The 22,756-nt window shown below is 33.0% G+C and overlaps 1 protein-coding gene and 1 non-coding gene across 2 annotated transcripts in view; one reads left to right on the top strand and one right to left on the bottom strand.

Annotated features, from left to right (window-relative positions):
* Positions 1 to 12,806, bottom strand: part of PTPRQ (protein tyrosine phosphatase receptor type Q) — a 228,818-nt gene extending 216,012 nt beyond the window's left edge. Inside the window, exons 1-6 of the mRNA XM_058308484.2 lie at positions 12,398 to 12,806; positions 11,957 to 12,068; positions 11,050 to 11,276; positions 6,532 to 6,601; positions 2,140 to 2,339; positions 101 to 350 (exon numbers count right to left, since the gene is read on the bottom strand). Coding sequence (XP_058164467.2) covers positions 101 to 350; positions 2,140 to 2,339; positions 6,532 to 6,601; positions 11,050 to 11,276; positions 11,957 to 12,068; positions 12,398 to 12,454 — 916 coding nt within the window. The 5' untranslated portion in view covers positions 12,455 to 12,806. The remainder of the gene's footprint in view (positions 1 to 100; positions 351 to 2,139; positions 2,340 to 6,531; positions 6,602 to 11,049; positions 11,277 to 11,956; positions 12,069 to 12,397) is intronic.
* Positions 12,807 to 19,865: 7,059 nt separating this feature from the next.
* Positions 19,866 to 19,999, top strand: LOC111765068 (small nucleolar RNA SNORA72). The gene has a single exon (XR_002797520.1). It is a non-coding gene; the product is annotated as a small nucleolar RNA SNORA72 (small nucleolar RNA).
* Positions 20,000 to 22,756: the final 2,757 nt, after the last annotated feature.

Below are 22,756 nucleotides of genomic sequence, written 5' to 3'. Positions count from 1 at the left end.
CTTTAAAAAGAAGGAAGGTTAAAAAAAAGAGCTATATGAAAGAAATGAAAGGTTATTCTATGACTAATTTAACTTTTTTGCTACGAAAATGAAATCATACCTGATTCTGGTGTTCTGACGATTGTACTATCAATGTAACCCGCTTCAGTTGTAACGGCTGAAACTTCAAAAAGATATGTTGTATAAGGTCTCAAATGTGTCACTACAAAACTGATAGGCTCTTTCCAAACAGAGCTTATCTTACTGCGTCCCAATGGGCTCAAAGAATAAGCAGTACGCGATGGAAATGTAACTCTACCAAGCATAGGAGAAGGGCTTGTTGTACTCCATAGAAAAGATTCACTATTCTCCTAGTAAAAAAAACATAAAAACAAGATAAGTCAGTGGAAAAATATTGTAGTATTTCTTGGTGAACACAATAAGTATAATTCATTTATTTTTCCTTATATATATAAATATTATTCTTATATATGTTATTTTTGTTTTATTGGTGTAAGATTTTAACCAATTTATCCATTCAAATTATGGGCAACGTTGCTAGATTTTAATTATTCCCTCTTATGTCTACAGTTGGGAAAGGATACATTTACTATATTTTTATACGTCAACCTTACGAAAAGGATTTCAAATGGCTTCAGATAAAGGTAAAAATAGAGCAAAATCATTAAAGTAAAAATTTAAAAATATTCATCTTAAAGAGCAAGAACCAAAGAGCTGAAATATTCTCACTTTTCTGAAATTTCAAACATACATCACTTTCTTACCCTTACTATCTTATTTTTTTCTCAGAAGTACTCAAAAGGTAAACCAGTTACATATATGTTGGTTACATTCATGTGTACATGCGTATTAAAAATGTATCCTATTTGAAAAAGAGAATTTTGAGACCTCTGTAAATTAAAGCATTTAAGACAAAAGTAATTTTGTTTGCCCCTTTATCAACTATACAATAAAGACTACCAAAATGGCTTTTTAAAAAGCATTGTTAAGATAGTTTAAAATTATTAAACTATTATCCAATAATTTTCCACTAGTGACTAGAGTAAGAAAAGTTCTTCATTAGGGATATGCACAATCAAAACTATGTATCTTTGCAAACTTAGCCATGAATGTTTTCCTAAATGTACCCTCTCCTTCTGTCACATGAGTGGATTATCTTTTCTTCAATAATATTGTATGGAATTATTATATAGACGCTTTTTTACTTTCTAATACATTGTAGAATAACCAAAGTAAATATCTGAAATTACTGAAACTCAGTAAACTGGAACCCAGATACCTTGATCTTTGATAATGATTGTAAAGCTATATAACTTTTATCTCATGGTTATAAGAATCTTGTGACAGGGGCCCACTTGTCATGCCCCCATCCTGTTTTGCAATTTATGATCACTAGAAAGCCCCCTAATGTTTATTAATGAAGGAACCTGAGTTAGCCCAGAGCTAACCCACCCCAATTCCTAAAGTGTCTTACTGGACTAAGCTAGATCTAACCAAAACTGGCTTGCCTTACATGCACAGTAGCTTAAGCCTAACCAATCTGAGCCTGTTCAATAATTAGATAATCTCTGTCATCTCAAGCCATATACTCATTAGCATAAACCTGCCTATCCTTGGATACTAATACAATCAGAATTACTGCAGCTCAAGGAGACAGATTTTTAGGCTGTTAGGCCAATAGAATTTCTGATCACAGGCTTTATACTTAGCAAAAACTTTTTCTCTCTTTGAAACCCCAGTGTCTCAGGAATTGGTCATTTGAACTCACTTGAACTTTTCTACTTTTGGTCTCTAGAGAGGACCCTCTACCCTGAAGACCCCACACCCAGTCACAAAATCTTCATTTATCCTTCCTTTCCTCCAAAGCCTATTGCAAACGCTACTTCATTCATATAGCTTTTCCAGAATATTCCCCACCCATTGTGATTTTAATCACTCACTCTTGAATTCCCAAACTGCTCTTTTATTCCATGTTGACTAAAGCCATTTATGTATGCCATGATACTATAACCCAATAATATACGTAACGGAACAGCTAGTAAGCAATTTGGTAAAATATATGGCATCTAGATGCTGGAAACTTAAAATATAACTTTACCTAAAATCTTTGAGACATAGAAAGTGTTCTGTGATACTTACATTGCATTCTGGCAACTTCCCAGTCAAAATGTCCTCTACTCTGATTGAGACATCTTTTACAACTATTCCACTTCTGGCATGCTTGACGCTTATCTTGAAGCTGGTAATTTTGCCATTTGGTTGTCGAGGTAAATACCAAATTAGGTTTACTGCTGAATAATTGAAGGCCTCAACTGTGAGATTCACCACTTTTCCTGGAGCTGCAATGATAAAAGAGATTTGAGAGAGGAGAAAAAACACTTACAAAACTTAAAACTTAGAATGGCATTTATATAATTTTGAGATGCTAAAGTTTGCATTTTATTTGTAATTAAATATATAATATTTGGATAAAATCTACTTTGAAATATCTTTTAAAAATATATTTAATTGACTTATGACTAAAATAAAGAGCTTAGAATCTGAACCACAGGAATTTTGGATGCAAATCAGGATTATTGGGTCAATATAGCACTAATGAAACATTACAAATAAATATGAAAAAATATTCAATCAATAGTTGTTTGTGACTATACAGACATTTGAATTATAAATTTTTTACTTTCTGATATATTTTGGAATTCTGCAGATTAAAATATCAGATAATGAACAAAGCAGAAAATTGAAATAATTAGCAAACCATGAGCACTAAAAAGCACATTTCTGGAATGTAAACATGTATTGCCTAACATCAAGTGGGCATCCAGCCAATAGGCTGTAGTTGCTATGCTCTGAGTTTTGTACACCCTCAAAATAAACTTTCTTCAAATTTTAATTTTTCTGTTAATTATTAAATGCCCTATAAATGTCACTTATGTATTCTTTTAGATGGAATAACACCAACACTGAGCTAGAATGAAGGAAAAATATGTCTATTAACTTCAAAGAAAGTTATAGTCAAATAGTCAAAATCCTCGAGAACATAGGAAAATATGACAAGGCATTTTGAAATAACAAAACAAAATGTATGGCATAAAACAACATAATTTATGGTAAAGGTCCCTAGTAAAGGTTCTTACTATAATAAAGGTTCCTAGTTTGGAATAAAACAGTATGATTTATAGTAAAGGTTCCTACTATACATTGTTTGGAAAAACGTCAAAATCAGATCTGTTAAGTGAAAGCCATATACATTTAATTATGTAAGAAAGTTAGGTCTTGGGAGGGAAGGATGTATGTGAGTGACATTATTTAGTCAGTTGTAAGCAAGAAACTTCAGGTCAGGTACATTTGAATGCAAAAAAAAAGAGAAAAGAAATAAAGCATTTGGTAATGATTAATCATTAATAATGGATGAAATAACAGGTGGAAAATTATTTTTTCTCCAAAGGGAATTTACCAGTGGAATTAATTAAAATTTAAGAAAGACAATGACAACATTATTATTCTCTAATACTACAGATTTAATACTTGAAATTCTTATGAATAGATAAAAGGAAAATGCTTATTAAATAAAAGATGGTATGAATTACAAGAAATAAAACTTACATTATGAACCTAAATTATCCTTTCAAATTTCTTATTTGTGTATCCTATACACATTTTTATAAGAATGCTGGGAATATCATATTTATGTACCAATAAAAATGATCATAACTGACACATTTCCCAATGGAATTTAATAACAGTCCAGTGTATAGAAATTTGGAATTTCTAAGTTAACTAAACATTTATTAAATTCCAAAGCATGATTTCAAACAATTAAGAAAAGTAGACCACAAAATTAGATAGATGGAAATCAATTAAATCTGTTAAAAACACATTCACCGAAAAATAGGGTATTTTTATTACCTTGTTTTGAATTATTTTTTACTACATAAAAGTCTTCGTCTTGTTTTCTTGTGTGACTTCATCATGTTTGAAGACTACTTCTCTTTTCAGTAGTTTGCAAGTCTTTCTAAACTGTTTTAAATATTTTAGTTTCTACTTCTGGGCTTTTATTCACCAGAATCCCATTAGCTCTAGATTTTTTGAGTGAATTTATCCATTTTGAGCCAAGTAAAGATTCAATATAGAAGTAACAAAAAGTTTTGTTTTTATAAAGTCTTTCAATCTTAGCACATTCTTTGAGGGCATGTCCAAACTAGTGACATGCATAAATATGTAAGTATGTGAAAGCACCTACAGCTTTTCAAAGTGTATGCTATAAAAAAGTATTCACTTTTGGAGCCAGAAAGAACTTTGAGCACCTAATACAGAGATTTTCAAAATTATTTTTCTGCATTTCTAGGTATCCATGAAGTTAGAAGTGGAAGTACAAGTAGTATTCCCAATATTTTAAAGGCTACAATAAATTCTACATTTACCTAAAATAATGTTGCTTGGGAAGTTAAAATGTTGAACTTGTGCTTATAGGTGAAATAATATCCAACTATAGTATTAGTTTTAATAATTTGAAAGTCAGTATGTTTAAAATCAACAGGAGTAAGAAGACCTCATGAATCATTCCTTTCACTTTGAAATAAACTCCAGATTTCCAAACATAGTATTTTCTCTTACTTTTTTCTATAGAATAAATAAAGCAGTTATTTGCAAGTTTCTCTAGATGAAGTCTTATATAGTAGCTGGGACATAAAGCTTTTTGTATTTTTTGTGTGTGTTTTTTTAAACACTCAGCATTGCATTGTCCCTTCTAAATACACAGGGCATGTTTCAATTTATCATTTTGAAGATAGACCAAGAGAAGAGTTTCATCTTTAAATATGTACAATATTTAAAATTTTCCAATTTTATACAAAAATTATAGAAATTCTTTTCATAACACTTAACACCAACCTGATAAATTACTTATTAACTCACCTATTTGTCATCTTACACCACTGGACTAAAAGCTCCACAGTAAATATGTACTGTTGAATGAAATACCACTATTTACATTACCATTTCTATTTATTTTTCTAATTTTTTGCTATTATAAATAAAAGCAAATGATTAAATATATAAAAGCACCCTCATTTGATAACATTTTCATATTCTAGTAGGCTAATATAAACAATAAAAAATAAGCAATTAAATATGCAATACACCAGGTTGGTGATAAATCCAATGAAGAAAAAAATTGAATTGAAAACAGAGAGTGGCAGGAGGAGCAGAAGATATTTTAGGTGGTGTTATCAGGAGAGGTAGCATGTGAGCCCTGAATTAAGTGGGGAGAGAATTCTGAGTATTTGTGGAAGATCACTCCAGTAAGAGGAAACGGCAAGTACAAAGGCCCTGAAAAGAAAAGGGAAGTGACATCGCCCAGCTTATGTTTCAAAGGATGGTGTGGCCCTTGTGAGGAAAGTACACTGTTGGAAGGCAAGTGAGAAACAGAGAACCCAGCAAGAAGACTTTTTCAATAGTTCAGGAAAGAAATGATGAGGGCGTGTATTATATGGGTTGAATTACATTCTTAACAGAGATATGTGGAGGTCCCCCTGGTACCGATGAATGTGGCCTTATTAAGAAATAGGGTCATTGCAGATGGAATTAAAATGAGTTCATACCGGAGTAGGCTGGAACCTTAATTCAATATCACTAGTGTCCTTATAAGAAGGGAAGAAGGGACACAGACACAGAAAGAGGAGGCAGACGCTGAAGCATGGAAACTGCATGACAAGGAGCACCAACGGTTGCCAGTAAACCACCAGATGCTAGGAAGAGGGGGAAGGGTTTCCCCCTCTAGGTTTCAGAGAAGGATGACCCTGCTAACACCTTGGTTTCAGACTTCTAGTCCCCAGAACTGAGAGACACCCAGTTTGTGATACTTCGGTCAGGCAGTTCTAGAAAACTACAACAGCTTGCATGGAGTGGTTAGCAATGGAAGTCATAAGAAGTGGTGAACTTTGGGACACATTTTGATGATCGTGCTGAACAGATATGACTGTGAGTGACAGGAATCAAAATTTTTCTTCTTAGTCACTGTAAGAATGCAGGTGTCATAAATTGCTTTAGGATGACTATATGCTATAGGATAATGTGATGACCATTAAAAACCTTATTTTCAAAAAGTTTATGTCATTAAAGTGCTTATGATTTAATGTTAAGGCATGAAATGAAAAGGCAGAATATAAATGTATGTCATGACACAAGCCTAGCTGCATTAATATATGCTCATATAGACATATATTAGTAGGCCAAATGCCCCCAAATGTTAGCAGGGTTTTTTTACATAAGAGGGACATGAATAATTTTCACTGTGTGATTTTCATTCTTGTGCTTTCTAAGGTAACAACATCTTTATAATTGGAAAGATCGATAAATATTTTAATGAAAAAATTGACTATCTAAGAAGGCTTTAAAAATAACAGAGTGGCCATGTCATTTGAAAATTCTATGCACTTTAATGTCAAATTTTGTTTATATATCTATTTATTTTAACTGACAAAAACTCATGACTAAGTTAATTTAGAATAATTGATTTAGGAAAATTACCACTTTCTGCAGTCTGGAAGAGAAATGGGTCACTAAACATCCCAATGCCAGCACTGTTTTCAGCAGCAACCTAGAATAAACCAAAAGGATTAAATTCAAGCACTTTAGTCTTTGAATATACAGAATCTGAAATAATAAAAATTTGACTTGTTTTTAAAATAGATGCTAAGGCAACTTTTTCGACTAATTCCTAAAATATTCCTAAGGTAAAATGGAACTATCTGGCATTTCCATTTTCCTTAAGGGTATATTTGAAAAACAGTTTGATTCAACAGGTTTCCCCAGATTCTTAATGGAAAAATTAATAAGCAATTATTTATAGTCTATTAATAGTAATAACAATAACTATTTATTTGGCAACTTCTACACACCAGGCAATCTACTAGGGACATTACATATCTCATTTTATACTTATAACCAAAACATGAGGTATTACTATCAACATTTTACAGAAGAGAAACTGGTTGAGAGATAATAAGTAACTTGCCCAAGATCCCATAGAAATAAATGGCTGAAAGAGAATTCAGTTGAAGTTATGATTATTTCCAAAACTCAACCTTTTTCCACTGCGTCCACTATGTGTAAGAAATTGTGATTATATTTCTGCAACAAATACAGGAGACTAAACATATCTTTGACTTCAGAGTTCACAATTTAATAAGGGAAATGCATTTTTTGAGAAAACTATTTTAAAACAAAAAGTAGGCCTAATTAATAATTTAACTAAATATTCTGAAATTTGAAAAATGCAAAAATTCTTTTACTTGAATAATCTAGTCAAATTCAATAAAATAGGCAAAGAAAGCATCATAAATGAGTAATAAATGGGAATTCCCACAATGCAGATTGAGCTGACTGAGTTTTGACAGGGGATGAAAGGGCATATAGAAGAAAACATAGATACGTGCAAACTGTATTTTGGAAACAGTAAATTTGAGTGAAATACAATGTTATGACTATGTTTCCTGTTAGACTGTTGTTCTTGAAAATGGGGGACAAAAATCCCCAATACTCTCTCCATATCTAGCAATGAGGCAACAAAAGTTAAAATGTGTACAACTGTTTCAGGAGCATGGAAGTTCTTACTTATAAAGAAAAAAAGCATTTTTCCCCCTTAGAAATCAGTTTATTGAAAACTGAAGTACTAAAAAGCACAATGATGAGATCAAGTCTCCATTTCTAGTTATATCACTGAATAGTTAAATTCCAAGTATTTCTAGGTCCCAGGCACCTTTCTATAGGTTTCCTATTTTCCCATCGCTCCTCTCCCCCTACACTTAATTTTTTTTCTGATATTCTTACTCTTTTTTTTCACACTCAAGTAGAAGAGTGTATGTAAATCCCTCTTTTGTCTCTATTTAACTTGTCTTGTTCAGAGATTAGGACTGCCAATATAGAACCTTAATCACCTTAAACAAATATAAAGGGATCCCTGCCTTTAGGCTTGATTCTATTTCTTGCACAGAAAGACAAGGGGAAAGGGAAAAATAAGAGGAAACTCTAACAGGGAATAAGAGAAGCATGCAGATGTTGCTGACACTTGACATAATAGGAAATTTCTGCACATATTACATAATTTAGTTAACGCATTTAGCAAATACACATTTGTAAAATCTCTTGGGTCACAGACCATGTGAAAGTTCTGGTATTTGAGTGCCTAGAATCAAGGAACCGTAGTCTACTGAAAGATACAGGCATGTATACAAACAGCACCTTAGAGTCATCTTGCTGAAAGGGATCTGGTTTTAGATAGAAGACTTTCTGGGAAAAGCAATAGAGATTTTAGGAAACTGGAGGGTGTCTGAACAAAATATATGAGGTTGTCTTATCCCTGAAGTTAAATTACCCAATGAGAGTTTTTTCAGTTTTCTTTACAATTTACCTTCTTATCAACAATAGCAAGTCTTATTACCTAAAATGGATTTTACTTATAAATAGTTGAAAGTTTACACCACTCTACCCTCATACTTGTTAAACTTCAGCACCTTCTCATAATGCTTTCATCTCACATACTCTCCCACATTTTCCTTATTCCAACGTTGCTTACCCAGGGGTACAAAACCAAAAAAAAAAGCCTAGTAAATTGGCTGTGTTCAATAAATCTGTATTCATAAAACAGAATTTTAGCTGTAGAGGAAACTTGGAGAAAATCTCCACCCAGAGTGATAAGAGGATTTGGTGATGGCTAACTGATGGAAATGCCAAGACAGATGTGGGCCTTAGCACTACGATAAGTCACAGTCAAGAATTTTAAGCTCTTGCAAGTGCTACAAGTAGAATCAGACAATCTGGGCTTAAATTGCAACTCAGCCTGACTTTCAGCAGAGGCGCAACATCTATTCGTCAGTTCATTGGACTCACCCACAACAACTAACAAGGAGATGATGATGAACAATGCCTATCCCAAGGAACAGAGAGTGTCTGCAACTGCAAGCAAGAGAGTTCTATCCATCTGCCTCGGGATCTAAGCCCCATCTCAATTAGAAGTGGAGTGGGCATCACCATATCAAAATCTCAAGATTGAAGAAAAAACTGTAGATTAAAGTAGACTCATTATTATTCCACTATAGACTTATTATTATTCTAGTAATGGAAGAACTTTTATCATTGATACAAAGGCAGTGGCCACCAAAGGTTCTGAGGGGAGGGACAGGGAAAAACAGGTGTAACATGGGGGCATTTTCAGGACATTGAAATTGTCCTGCATGATATTGCAATGACAGATACAGGTCATTATACATTTTGTCATAACCAACGAAATTGTATGGGCAAAGTGTAAACTATAATGTAAACTATAGTCCACAGTTAGTAGCAATGTTCCAATATATGTTCATCAATTGTAACAAATGTACCACACTAATGAAGGATGTTGCTAATGTGGGAAAGTGTGGGAAGGAGAGGGAGTAGGGCATATGGGAATCCCTGATGTTTTTTATGTAACATTTATGTAATCTAAAATTTCTTTAAAAATTAAAAAAAAAAATCAATTTAAAAAAATAAATTGCAACTCAGCCAATTCACAGATGAGTAGACTTAGGTAATTTACTTAACTGTGCTGAGGCACATTTTCCATGTCTTCAAATGGGAATGATAATGGATCCATATCACAGGATTTTGGGGAGGACTAAGTGAAATAACATGTTGTAAAGTACTTAACAGGATTTCCCCCACAATGTTACTTATACTGAAGATATCAAATGCACCACACCAAATACCCTGTGGAATTCTATGATTACTAACATTTATTTGAACAGAGTAAAGGTCACAACAATGATTTATAAGGTGTGGGATGAAAAGGGAGAATGGGTGCTTCCCAGTAGGCCTGAAATAAGAGCATTCAAAGGAAAAAAATAAGCTCCATAAGAAAGCTCTAAGCAGAACTAGGTCAGCTAAATCACTTTTCTATTAGCAATAGCTTTCTTATATCACATTAAAAAATAGTTTTTATTTATTACCTTGTGCTAGCCTATTTTAACCTATAAGTTAATCTGAATATGTATATGTAATATAAGATATCGGTACTTGTGGATTTTTAATAAATCAAAGTTAGAAAAAGGTAGCTTACTCTTTAACCTATGTTCCTACAATGAATTGTCCATCACAGATCTTTGATCTTGACTTTTGCCTAAGCAAAAACGTTTTCCTTCCTCACATGGGGGGTCCATATTACTGACATTTGTTTCCTGGGTCTGATTGGGTTTTTTGAATCAGCAAATAAAGTTATATTTCCCATAACAAAAAAACTCCCCTGGAAAAGTCTTTCTTGGTCATCATGTCTTACTGCAGAAAGCCATCTAAGCTATATATAAACACACATGTTCACAGATATTATAGATTTTGCTCTCTATACTTTGTATCTTCAAGGTACAAGGAACACATCAACATTAAGTTGAAAGATGTAGAGGTCAGAAGATAATATCTATATTCTTTATTATCACCTGGAAATATCATAAATATTTTTTAATTATATATATTTCCATATAGCCTAATTGATTTAGGACTTTTTAAATAAGCCCCTCTTCATTTAATATTCAAACATGTTATTTTGAAATTCTGCTTATTTAATATTTGTTAAGGACTAAAAATTTGTTTGTAACTACAAAAGACATAGTAAGTGCTCATAAGTATTTGTTGAATTGAATTGAATTAATTCAGGATTCTTAGAGAAACTAACTCTTTAGTAACTTTCAAACCATCTTCCAAAATTCCAGTAACAGCCATGCAAATACAACAGGGTTAAGAGAAAAATAACAAGGCTAACTATAATAAAAAGCAGAATGTTTTCACTTATAAAGCCTAATGACATTAAAAAGTCACTAACCTAAGGCTTTCTAAAATAAATTATACAAATAAACAAAAATTGCAATAAGAGATAACAATATTTGACCATTTTAAAAGTCTAGGTGGGAGTTGAGGCCATGACTCAAATTATCATTAGTCACTTTCAAAATTCAGCTATAAAGTCTTACCCAGGTGTGAAATCTTTCAATACTAAGTAATTATTTGCAAAATAATTACCTTGATTTCATATGTTGTTCCAGGATTAAGATTGGTAAGAAGAACTTCCAGACTGTCTGGCTTAGTTCCAACTTGTGTATACACTGTTTGCATCCATGGGCAAACTTCCTTATATTTAACTATATAAGATATAATCCTTCCATTTGGGTTTGGTGGAGTATTCCAAGAGAGGAGAATCCCAGCAGATCCAACTCTTTCCCCTGCGAGGGAGACTGGAGGCCCCGGTTCTATAAAAACGAAACTCTTTTGTTGAAAGGTAAAAAGGATTGTTGCATTGTCACAATAATACGTAAGAAAAGGATTTTTAAATATAGACTTTTGAAGTTCTCAAACACTATTGGTCTCTTATTGTGAGTTTCTACTCTCTGGAGCTCTGCTACTTAAAAAAAAAAAAAAAAGTAAACATTTGGGGGAATACCAGAAACATTCTTTTATAAGAATGTAAAAAATGTAATGCTGTGAAATACTACATACCAAATAAACTTTTGATGCCAAATAATTTTTTTGAAAAAACTTACTTGATTGAAGGCTTACACAAAAAACTAGGAAAACAAGAAACAGTCTTATGAAATGAATAATGCTTCCTGAGCAAAGACAGTGACCTTAATATTCTTATGATGCTGTATTATTTAAATGTTAACATTAACATTCTCTCTGATCCACTTCACAAACAGGTATAGCGTAGTTATCTTTACTCTTTCAAAATAAAGGAAGTTAAAGAACCAGTAGAATAAATGTTCTAAACATCACTTTCTTAAGTTTCTTTTCTACTTTAATTACTAAACTGTTTTCTGTATGTATATATAATGCACACATTACACTCTACCAACAGGTATTTCCATCCAATAGCTTTACATTGACTCAAAAATACTCCATTTTTTAAAAGTAATTCCAAGCATGTACTTACTTGTTACATTTGTTGTCACTGTTCTACTAACAGGCAAACTGTACGTTGTAGCAGAAACTGAAGAGATTGTCACATTGTACCTAGTGCCAGGAATAGCATTGGAAATGTCAACCTAGAATACCAAAAATAATCAAGTGAATTAAAATTCTTTCTAGAAAGCAAAAGAGCTAAAATAGTCACTATTTAAAAATAAACACTTCGTATATAGTTCTTTACTGTTTAAAATATCATGATAAAGTTTCATATTATTATAAAATATAAATTTGTTATAACATATAACATAAAATGTAATAAAAATTACAAAACATACTGCTTCATCAATGACTAAATTAGCATTTGAAATTAGCCTAGTTCATTGTCATAAGAAACAGCTATTTCAGAATCTTAAGAAGTCTACAGCCCATTGCTTTTCCCTTCCTTTTAAGAGAGTATTTCAAATACCTGTGTCTCTGAAGTTCCAATAAAAAGTAAAAGAAAAATGATAAGAAAATCCATCATTATTACATTTTTCAGGCAGTAGAATCACGTTGATGGCTCTAGAGAGAAATGTTGCCTGCATTAATGATTTAAAGACAGATCCTCCTGGCAAGTACACAATTAATGAGCCTGGATTACTCAATAGCTCTGCCCTTTCTTTGTTAAACTATTCATGAACCCTTGGATGGCTGGCTGTAGGTTCAGGAGAGATTTTATTTTATTTTTTTAATTAAAAAGGCATAGATGTTGCTAAGGTATACAGTCCACAGATGTTGGAATATCCACTCATCAATTCGGCATCAATGTTTTTGCCTTCATCTTATGCTTTTAAAAAACCTCGAAGGAGTAAATTTTTATGGTGGATGGATTTCATAAAGAACTTTCCTATTAGGACCAAATATAAATACAAGCTGGCTTGGAAAGTACTATATAATGAAAACTATACCTGATACTCTCCACCTCCAAGATCTTTGATAGTAACAAAGCCACTGTCAGGAACAAGATCCACATGATACCTTTCCACATGGCCAGAGGGCAGGCTCCAGTGCAAAGAAAAGAAATGCGTGGAAATATTGAAGGCTTTAAGTTTCTTGGGTTTTCCTGGATCTGATATTGGAAAATAGAGGTTTAAAATAGAATTATTTTTCTGAAGTTTAAAAGAAATAATGACAACCAATATTCTAAAGGTTAGAGTAAAAAATAACCACATTGTTAGAAAGCATTGAGTCCCTTAAGTGATCCTTAATCAAATGCAGGTATTAGGCATTTAAATCTTTAATAATGTCTAGTTTTTAACTATGATATCAGAAATAATATATCAATTTCTGGATCTGTTTCTAGGATATCCCTTATCTGCTAAAAGCTGTTGGTTGACTAGGTTTTTTTTTTTTTAAGCTTATCCTCTAATTGGAAAATTAATTCATTTTAAAACAAATGCAAATTATTTATCTGGTTACCTGGATATTTACCAAGTAGAAGAAGCTAATTAAAACATAAAGTGTAACCAAAATCTGTCAAATTATAAAGGGTGAACATTCCTGAAAAATAGTTGGCCAGATGTTTCTCTAATAAAAAAGATAACTTTTCATACTCGAAATGAAATAGGATACTTTAAAAATAAGTACTGATTGTCTTAGTCATTTCAACCATATTTTTCTGCCTTTGATTGTGATGATTCTAAAGTTTTGTTTATGCTGCCTGTGAAGGGAGTTTTCCACATGAATGTCTTCTGATTGGTGCCAATGAACCAGATTTTCACTCTTCCTAATCTTTAGTACAGATTTCAGACAAACAATACAGAAGCAGGGGAGAGATTGTGAAGCCAAACATGTATGCTTTACCTTTTATAATATTTCCAAAATAAAAGTCTGGCATTAATCATTGAACTCTGTTTATAGTTTTAAAACCTCATTACCATGGGATTATCTGAAAGTGGATATGATAAAAAAACAAAATATACATTTCCTATCAAAATTAATAGAGGATAGTATATAAAATAGGAAACTTATAACAGGTCCTTTTCTTGGTATTTGTTGGGAGGGGGGAGGGTATTTAAAGTGTTTTTTCTTTATCTCCTTTAAAAGTGTCCTTTAATGCTTATATGTTCTCCTCAGTACTCTAAACTGGTATCAACTGATCACTTTCCACCCAAACATCCTTGACATCACTCCCAAATTGTCTATGTAGTAGATAACTGCTCATAACTCTTTACAATTATGTAAACCCAAAGTAAAAGATGAGAAAATACCCAAGTTGAGATGGGAGAAATTCCTTTGTTGTATGTAGCTGCTGGCATTTTTCCTAGGTTATTTTGTACAAAGATGTATGTGCTCTGTATTCTCAAGCTTGAAAGCAAAGAGCTTGATTCTCCTCACCAGCCCATATAAAATAGACCAAGTCTACCATGACTGATCAGCCCAACCAACTACTATTCACATGAACTGATTTATGAGAAGACTAATACTACTAACCGAGGGGTACTGGAAAGTGATTAATATCTAGAAAGACCTGGGGTTAGAGTTTGGAAGAAAAAGAAAGATGTGAGAAATAAAGGGCTGGTTATCAGAACGGCAGTGGATATGGGATGTGGTTTCCTAGACTGTGATATAGGATAGCACACTGAAGGCCTCTTAGCTGGTGGGGTAGGGAGGAGTGTGTCTACCCAAGAGGAGGGAAAATGTATTTACCTGAAAATTTGCCAACTTGATGAGGAGGAAAGTCTCCATGAAAAAAATTATAATTAAGGCAATCCATGAATGGATGAGTGGAAAGCAGCTTCAGAAGAGTTTGGAAAAGACCTTTCAAAGGAGAGTGTATGAAAGCCCAGGAAATGGAAACGATTTGGAGGAAGTAGGGAAAGTCAAAATGAGTTCCTGGGATCTAGTAAGAAAGAAAGAGAAGAGTCTGATGATTACATTGACCATAATAAAAATTATAGATTTTTCCCCCCTGAATGCAGTGGGAATGGGAAGGAGTGCCATGCCACGCAGGGGTGTTCCCTGCATAGGGGAGTGCCCATGAGCAAGGAGTGCACCCTGTAAGGAGAGACGACCAGTGCAAAAAGAGTGCAGCCTGCCCAGGAGTGGCACTGCACACATAGACGCAGCAAGATGATGCAACAGGAAGAGTCACAGATTCCAGGTGCCACTGATACGAATACAACTGGACACCGAAGAACACACAGCAAATGAACACAGAGAGCAGACAACTGGGGGTGGAGGGGCAGGGAACAGGAGAGAAATTTAAAAAATAAATAAATAGGAAATGCATTGATTGGGAAGCCACTGAAGAATTTTAAGCAAGGAGAAGTCTGACTTGGATTTTTATTTTAAAAAATCACTCTGTAATGTGGTAAATGCATTGGAGGAAGACAAAAATGGCAGTGGGAAGGCCTTTAGTAGGATATTATAGTGTGGGCAGAAAGGATAGGAAACTTGCTCTTAGATGAAGATGGTGGAGCTGGAACAATGTTTGTCATTATGGAAAAGAGCAGTTTTCTGAGTATGAACTGGAAAACTCAATTGGCTAAAATCAGATCCATGATAAATATATGATTTACACTTCATGGATTTTAACCTCTAAAAAGTTAGAAAAGTGGAGTGGGTATAGCGCAGTGGTTAGCTCCTGCTTTGCATGTAGGGAGTCTCAGGTTCAATCCCTGGTATATCCTTAAAAAAAAAAAAAGAAAAAAAGTTAGGAAAATATATGACAAAAATATTGCCTGCAACCCAGTTCTTACCAAGCAGTTAAAACCAAATTGTAAAGAAGTGAAGAAATGTTTGGAATTATAAGAGAAAAAGTTTCCTTCATTTAAGTGGGACTAATAAAAAGGCTTAGTTAGATGTTTACTCAAGAACTGAATTTCCCAAAAGCTAATCGTCAGAAACCTAAATCTTGAGAATTTAATAGCTGTTCTGTGATCAAGCCACCCTGTCAAAAAAATTTTTAAGTTAAACAGCTTTCTTGCAGGATTTCTCAGAGCCTTAACCATGAAAATGTCCTTGTGATTCTTTAAAATACTTCTGTCCAGTAGCAAAATAATGAGAGCCATAAATGCAACTTTAAAATTTTCTAGTAACCACAATTTCAAAAATAAAAGTCAGATTAATTTTGATAATATTTCTTATTTAACCCAATATATCAAAAAACTTATTTCAACATGAAACCAACAGAAAAAATGTTAATGGAATAATTTATATTTTTTCCCACACTAATTCTTGGAAATCTGGTGTGAATTTCATGCTTATCGCATATCTTAATTTAGACTAGCCACATTTCAAGTCCCAATAACCACATGTTGCTAGTGGCTATATACTGGACAGTGCAGCTCTAGAGAATTTCCAAACATTTTTGTCTTGGCATTTCACTAAGCTTACATAAAGTACATTTTGAGAGACTGAGAAAAAAGCAGAGATATGATCCCATGGTTGGTGTTCTATAAAGAAAACTCGAAAGAGTTGGGAGGACCTTGAAAACAGCATTCTGATATAAACTATATTACTACCCTTTGAGAATAAGAATAAGAAGCAATCCAAAATGGAAGAGCATTCTGATTCTTAAAAGGGTAAATATAAAACTAGACAAAAATGTCACTTGCCACAGAATATCCCCAAAAGAATGGTACATACTTACCAAAACAGTATCAAGAAAAAAGAAGCCTACAATGGAGGAAAATTTTTAAATAAAATGCTAAGACTTAAAAAAAGTTTCATTATCATTATTATTACCTTTTATTTATACCTCCTATGTGCCAACATTGTATCTGCTAAACTTTGATTATTCCATTTAAATCTTTCTTGTGATTAAATCAGATGTTGGATATAATATTTAGTATGTCTAAAAATGAGACACTCAAAGCATAAGACATACAAAATAAGAGAACTAACCCTTATCAAGATATGATATACTAGTCACTGTGCTAAGCACTTTCATGTGTTGATTTATGTATCATTCACAATGATTCCATAACGTAGGTAGCCCCATCTAAAAAATGAAAAAAAAAAAAAAAAAGAGGAACAAGGAATCTAGATAACTTCACCAAGGTCTCATAGCTAATGGAGAAGTGGGGGTAGAGCCAGGATGTGAACACAGAACTCAGGTTTCAATGATTATGATAAATGTATGCAACTCTAACCTTCACAAAGTGGCCTACAGATAACAGCTGATCAAAAAATCCTGAATGAATGAATGAACACATCAGCGTGCATTCAAGCACTAAGTAGAATGATCTGTAATTTTCCTGTCAAGTCTGAGATTATAATTCAAGGTGACCCCAATTCAAGCTTAAGGGAGTTCATCTAAATGTGTCCTGTGAAATATGTCAAAGCAACATATATCAAAGCCTATAGCTTCCTCATATACCTTCTCCAAATAGGATAGGTATAATTTATAAACAAAAGAACCTTACTCTAAGAAGTCAACATTTTATTGGGCACCACAGGGATCTAAAAAATCCATTTTAGTACAGTTAACTGGGCACAGGACTATTGAAATGCAATCCTGCTCTGCCACATAAATAAAACTTCAGTCAAAATATTAAATATTTAACCTCTCCGTGCATTACTGGCCTCCTCTATATGAGGATCATAATATTGCTACCCCATATGTTGTTGTGAGAATAAAATAAAGCCATGTAATGTGTCTAGAAGAGCACCTGGTACATAGAATGAGCTTAGTAAATGTGAGCTATGATTAATAGCTATTGTTATTTCTATTGTCACTCATTATAAAACCTGGTCATCTCTTAGTAAAACTATCACGCCATTATATTTTCTGATTTCCTCTTATATTCATATGCTGATTCACTGCTCAGCTCTCACAGCTTCTCCCTTTACCTACCAAAAATCTCTTAAACCTAATCAATTTAAACCTAGAACATCAAGTTTCATAAAATGCTATTTTCTTTAATTAAAATAATCACTGATACACTATTTTTTCTACGAAACTTTCCTAATATTGATATCACCATGGCCACTTTTTTCTCCAGCCTACTGCTGTCTAAATGAGCTAATCCAGTCACTCACACTAACTACCCTATATTCTGTACCTGTGCATAAACAAATAATTGTATTTATCATTTTTTCTCAATCTTTTCTCAGTGAAGATCTATTTGATCTACCTGATCTTTGTATCCATCCACATAGACAAGTGTTTACCATGTACCAGTGGTGATTTCTGCCAGTAAGGGAATGTTTGGCAATTTCTGGGGGGAAAAATATTGATTGTCACAACTGGGGAATGGTTCTAGCACCTAGTGAATAGAGGCGCAGGGTGCTACTGAACTGAACATCCTGCAGTGCACAGAACAGCTCCCTACAACAGAGACAACGGAGAATTACCTGACCCAAAATGTCAAAAGTGCCAAGATTAAGAAACTCTCACGTTGACTAAAATTTATAGAGTTGGTGCAATTTTGATTGTGTGTTTTACTTAGCATAACAACCTGAAGAAACAGACATTACATTATTTAATGTATGTGCTTTATCAAAAACATCACACATATATAGTGCATATATATAGGACCTAAAAAACTGTGAGATAAGAAATTTGCCTTATTTTAAGCCCTAAATTTGTGGTAGTTTTTTATAGAGCAATAGAAAACTAATCCAGGATGTAACAACCACATGAAACGTGTATAGACTGAGTTATCATTATATGTCTGCTTTGGGTCATCTGTAGAATCCATAGTTTTATAGATCACTTAAGAGTAATTCTCATGCATTATTGCTGCAATCATATTTAAATTGTTTGCAAGCATGATGCAAATTATATTTAAAGCACTGAGAGTCCTTTCAGCTTCATTTGATTTTTAAATTATGCTTTAAATTACTCAGAATAGGATTTTCTTCTTTTCAGATAAGAAAATACAACCCCAAATCTTACAATATTGAATTGCTTGTAGTTCCACAAATACAACATACTCATTTACACCTCCAAAGTGCTGCATAGGCTATTCCCTCTTCTGTGAGTTCTTCTTTTTCCATATCTCACATGGCCCCTAGTATGATTAGGATACTCCTGATCTTTTTAAAGATATTATCATCCCCAGTGAGCCTTCTCCATCATACCATGGCGTTGAAATTCTTCTGTGCTGCTACTGCATGCTTGAATATATTCCACCTATTGCTTTTATACTCTAGGTGTTTTCATGCTTACATTCTTTATTTCTTTTTGGACATTCTATGCTTTTCCATGCACACAGTCACAGAGTATAGAAGACAGTTTTTAAGAGAAGGGATGATCATCAAATCTTCCATCTAATTTTCACCAGCTGGACCTGTCATTTGATGTGAAACTGAATATATTAGCTATATTAATTGAGAGCTGACTACGTGCCAGGTACTGTTCAACCCAATTTACATTTTACATATGTTATCACTATAGTCCTCAGAATAGCCCAGTAATATGAGTAATGTTATCCTCTGAAATATTCTGGATTATAAAGATTCACTGAAATTGTTTTTTGAACAGTATGGTATGCAATATAAATGTGAATATTAAAACATCAAAAAAGCATTTGCATACCTGCAGCAACTCTGATAAATGTGTCAGATCCTTCAACATTGCCTCTCATTCTATGTACTGTGATGTTATATATTCCACCAGGAGTCATATCTATAACTGTTGCTCAGTAATCATTCCCCAGATAAGACATTCCTTTGCAAATGTTCTGTTTGATATATAAATTTTGTAATGAGGGAAGTTGCTTTTGGTTGGATTCCACATTCAATTTGCAGAAGAGGTATTCACAGCTTTTAAGGTTAAGCCGGATATCCTAGATGATTCTACTGAAAAGATGAATTATATGCAAATAAAAATTGCACATATATATGGAAGAAAATAAGGCAAAACACGATAATATAAACTTCATTGCAATAATCCTTGAATTTATTGATGTATAATGTTTTACATGCTCAGCTTTGAAAATAAGAAGATGCGAATATTCTCACTGCCCTGATTTTGTGATAATCAGGGTAGGCTAAACATTCGCTATAGTAAAAAACATGTATGTGTCCCCAGACCTAATTTTTTTCCCTAGGGCTGGTTTTTAAAATGCTGGTGATAAACTAAGCCTGATTTATTATATGACCATCCTGTATGGGAAATGACTGTAACTCTAGGTATCTTTGGTCAACCTTAAGAGATAAAGCAACTACAATAACTTTGAAAATAACCAGTGTTAATTTTGCAGAGTTATTTCTAAAGAAGGGAAAATTCGTGATTACCAATTGCCATTAATGAATTGTAAAACTACTCTGTTATATTGTCTAGGTGATTCTGATATCATTAGAAGCATGTCAGAACAGACTAGTAAAAAGTAAATCATGTAAAAAATTTTCTTTAATAAAATTAGCCGAGCTTGTTTTAAAAAAAAAGAAGAGGAATAGGACATTATGTGTGGGTGTTAAGTAGCACCATAACATCCTCCATAATCCTCAAATTCGGTCCCTTAATGAATCATAAATCACTCCAAATAAAGTCATTCCTTTAGACTAGTGACACCTGAGTGCTTGAAACCAGAAGTATCCTTATACAATATAATCACAGGACCGTTAGCTACCATCTGTTGATAACTAGATGCAGAATGCAGGTGGACATGAGTAAATAAATTAGAAGGAGAGCAAGGACCTGGAGTAAGGTTACTTGCTGGGGTTATTCTGGTTGAGTCAAAGTCCTTTGTGTTCCTATATCCCTGTATTTTTCATCCACTCATTGATGGAGTTTAATACTATCTTTACATTATCATTTGCTATCCTCAAACTGAGAAGAATTCAGCAGACTTCACAAACTTTCCCAGTCATAACAACTTCCCTTACACCAGTCTACTCCAAGACATTATAAAACTGATTACAACGAATTTACAAGCAATAGAGAAGAAAATATAGTAGTGTTCTGCTATGAAGCCTCTAGCTCAGTGACAATGAATTTATAAGCAATAGAGAAGAAAATATAGCAGTGTTCTGCTATGAAGCCTCTAGCTCAATGATTTTTACTTATATTGATATGTAGTATGTATTTCATATATATTACATATATAAAGTGTGCATATGTACATATATGCATACATGTTGGCTTCAGATTAATAAAAGAGAAAAACTGTGTACTTCCCAATCCATTTGGACATAAAAAGATTTTTTAAAAATGCTTACATATTTTTGAGAGTTCTTTTAATTATGTTCTTATTATTTTCCTTTGAGACTTTGTGTTTAAAATAGCTTTAATTATGCTGATTCAAAATACTTTCAAGATTTATAAAAGTGCAAAGCATTCTTAATGATATTTCCTTACTTGTAGTCACGTTTTTCATTACAGATATACTGTAATCTTTGCCTCTAACTGTCTTCACTTGAAACAAATAGTCCACACCTGGAGTCAAATCCTGTACTTCGGCTTTGTTGCCATAACAATTGCTTTATATAGTTTCTTCTTTCTAGATGGCTTATGATAGGATATCTAAAGAAAGAAAAAATATATGTTTTTCACAGTTAAAACAGGATTTACTGACATGAAAATAAAAAGACAATCTATTCAGTAGGAGAACATATTTGGAAACCACATATCTGATAAAGGTTTAATAACCGGAATGTATAAAGAAATCCTTCAACTTAAAAAGATGAACAAGGAAATTAAAAAAAAATGGGCAAAGGACTTAAATAGATATTTCTCCAAAGAAGATATATAAATGGCTAAAACGCACATGAAAAGATACTCAACATAATTAACTATTAGAGAAACGCAAATTAAAACCACAATGAGATATCATTTCACCCCCATTAGAATGGCTACTATTTTTTAAGAAAAGAAAATTACATGTGTTGAATATGATGTGGAGAGAATTAGGAACGCTCATTCATCGCTAGTGGGAGTGTAAAATGGTTCTGCTGCTGTGAAGACAGTTTGGCAGATCCTCCAAAAGCTACGTATAGAACTACCATATGACCTGGCAATCCTATTACTAGAGAGAGACTCCAAAGAATTGAAAGCAGGGACATGAAAAAATATTTGCATACTGATATTCATAGCAGCATTATTCACAATTGCCAAAGGACAGAAGCAACCCAAGTGTCCATCTACTAATGAACAGATAAATAAAAGGTGGTATATACATACAATGGAACATTATTCAGCATTAAAAAGAAATGAAGTTCTGATTCATGTGACACTGTGGATGAACCTTGAAGACATCATGTGGAGTGAAATAAGCCAGGCTCAAAATGACAAATATTGTACAATCTCAATGATAGGAAATAATTAGAATAAGAAAATTCATAGAGTCAGAATCTAGAATAAAGGTTGCCAGGAGCTGGGTTGGGGGTAGGGAATGGGGAACTAATGATTAAATTGTACAGAATTTCTATTTGAGTTGATTGTAAAGTTTTGTTAATGGAAGATGGTGATGGTGGCATGATACTGTGAATGTGACAAACAGCACTGATTTATATATGTTAACATTGTTAAAAGAGGAAATTTGGTGTCATTTATATGTTACTAGAATAAATTTTTTTTAAAAAGCATAGGACTGTACAACAAGTGAACTTTATTTTAAATGATGGACTATAGTTAATAATACAATTATAAAAGTTCTTTCACGAATTAGAACAAATGTAGCACACTAATGCAAGGAGTTAATAATAGGGTGATATATGGGAACTCTGTATTTTATATATTTTATGCATGATATTTCCATAAACCTGTAACTTCTCTAACAAAAAATAAATTAAAAATTTTAAAAACTTAAAAAAAGGATTTACTGAGCACAAATTCTGAACTAGTCAAGTTCACATAAAATAACACTATAAGGTGATGGGTTAATTTTCCCTTTTT

This window comes from Dasypus novemcinctus, chromosome 12 (assembly GCF_030445035.2).
Source record: "Dasypus novemcinctus isolate mDasNov1 chromosome 12, mDasNov1.1.hap2, whole genome shotgun sequence".
Lineage (NCBI taxonomy): Eukaryota > Metazoa > Chordata > Mammalia > Cingulata > Dasypodidae > Dasypus > Dasypus novemcinctus.
The sequence above is the reverse complement of the archived record's forward strand: the minus strand, read 5'-3'. Positions and strand labels throughout refer to the sequence as shown.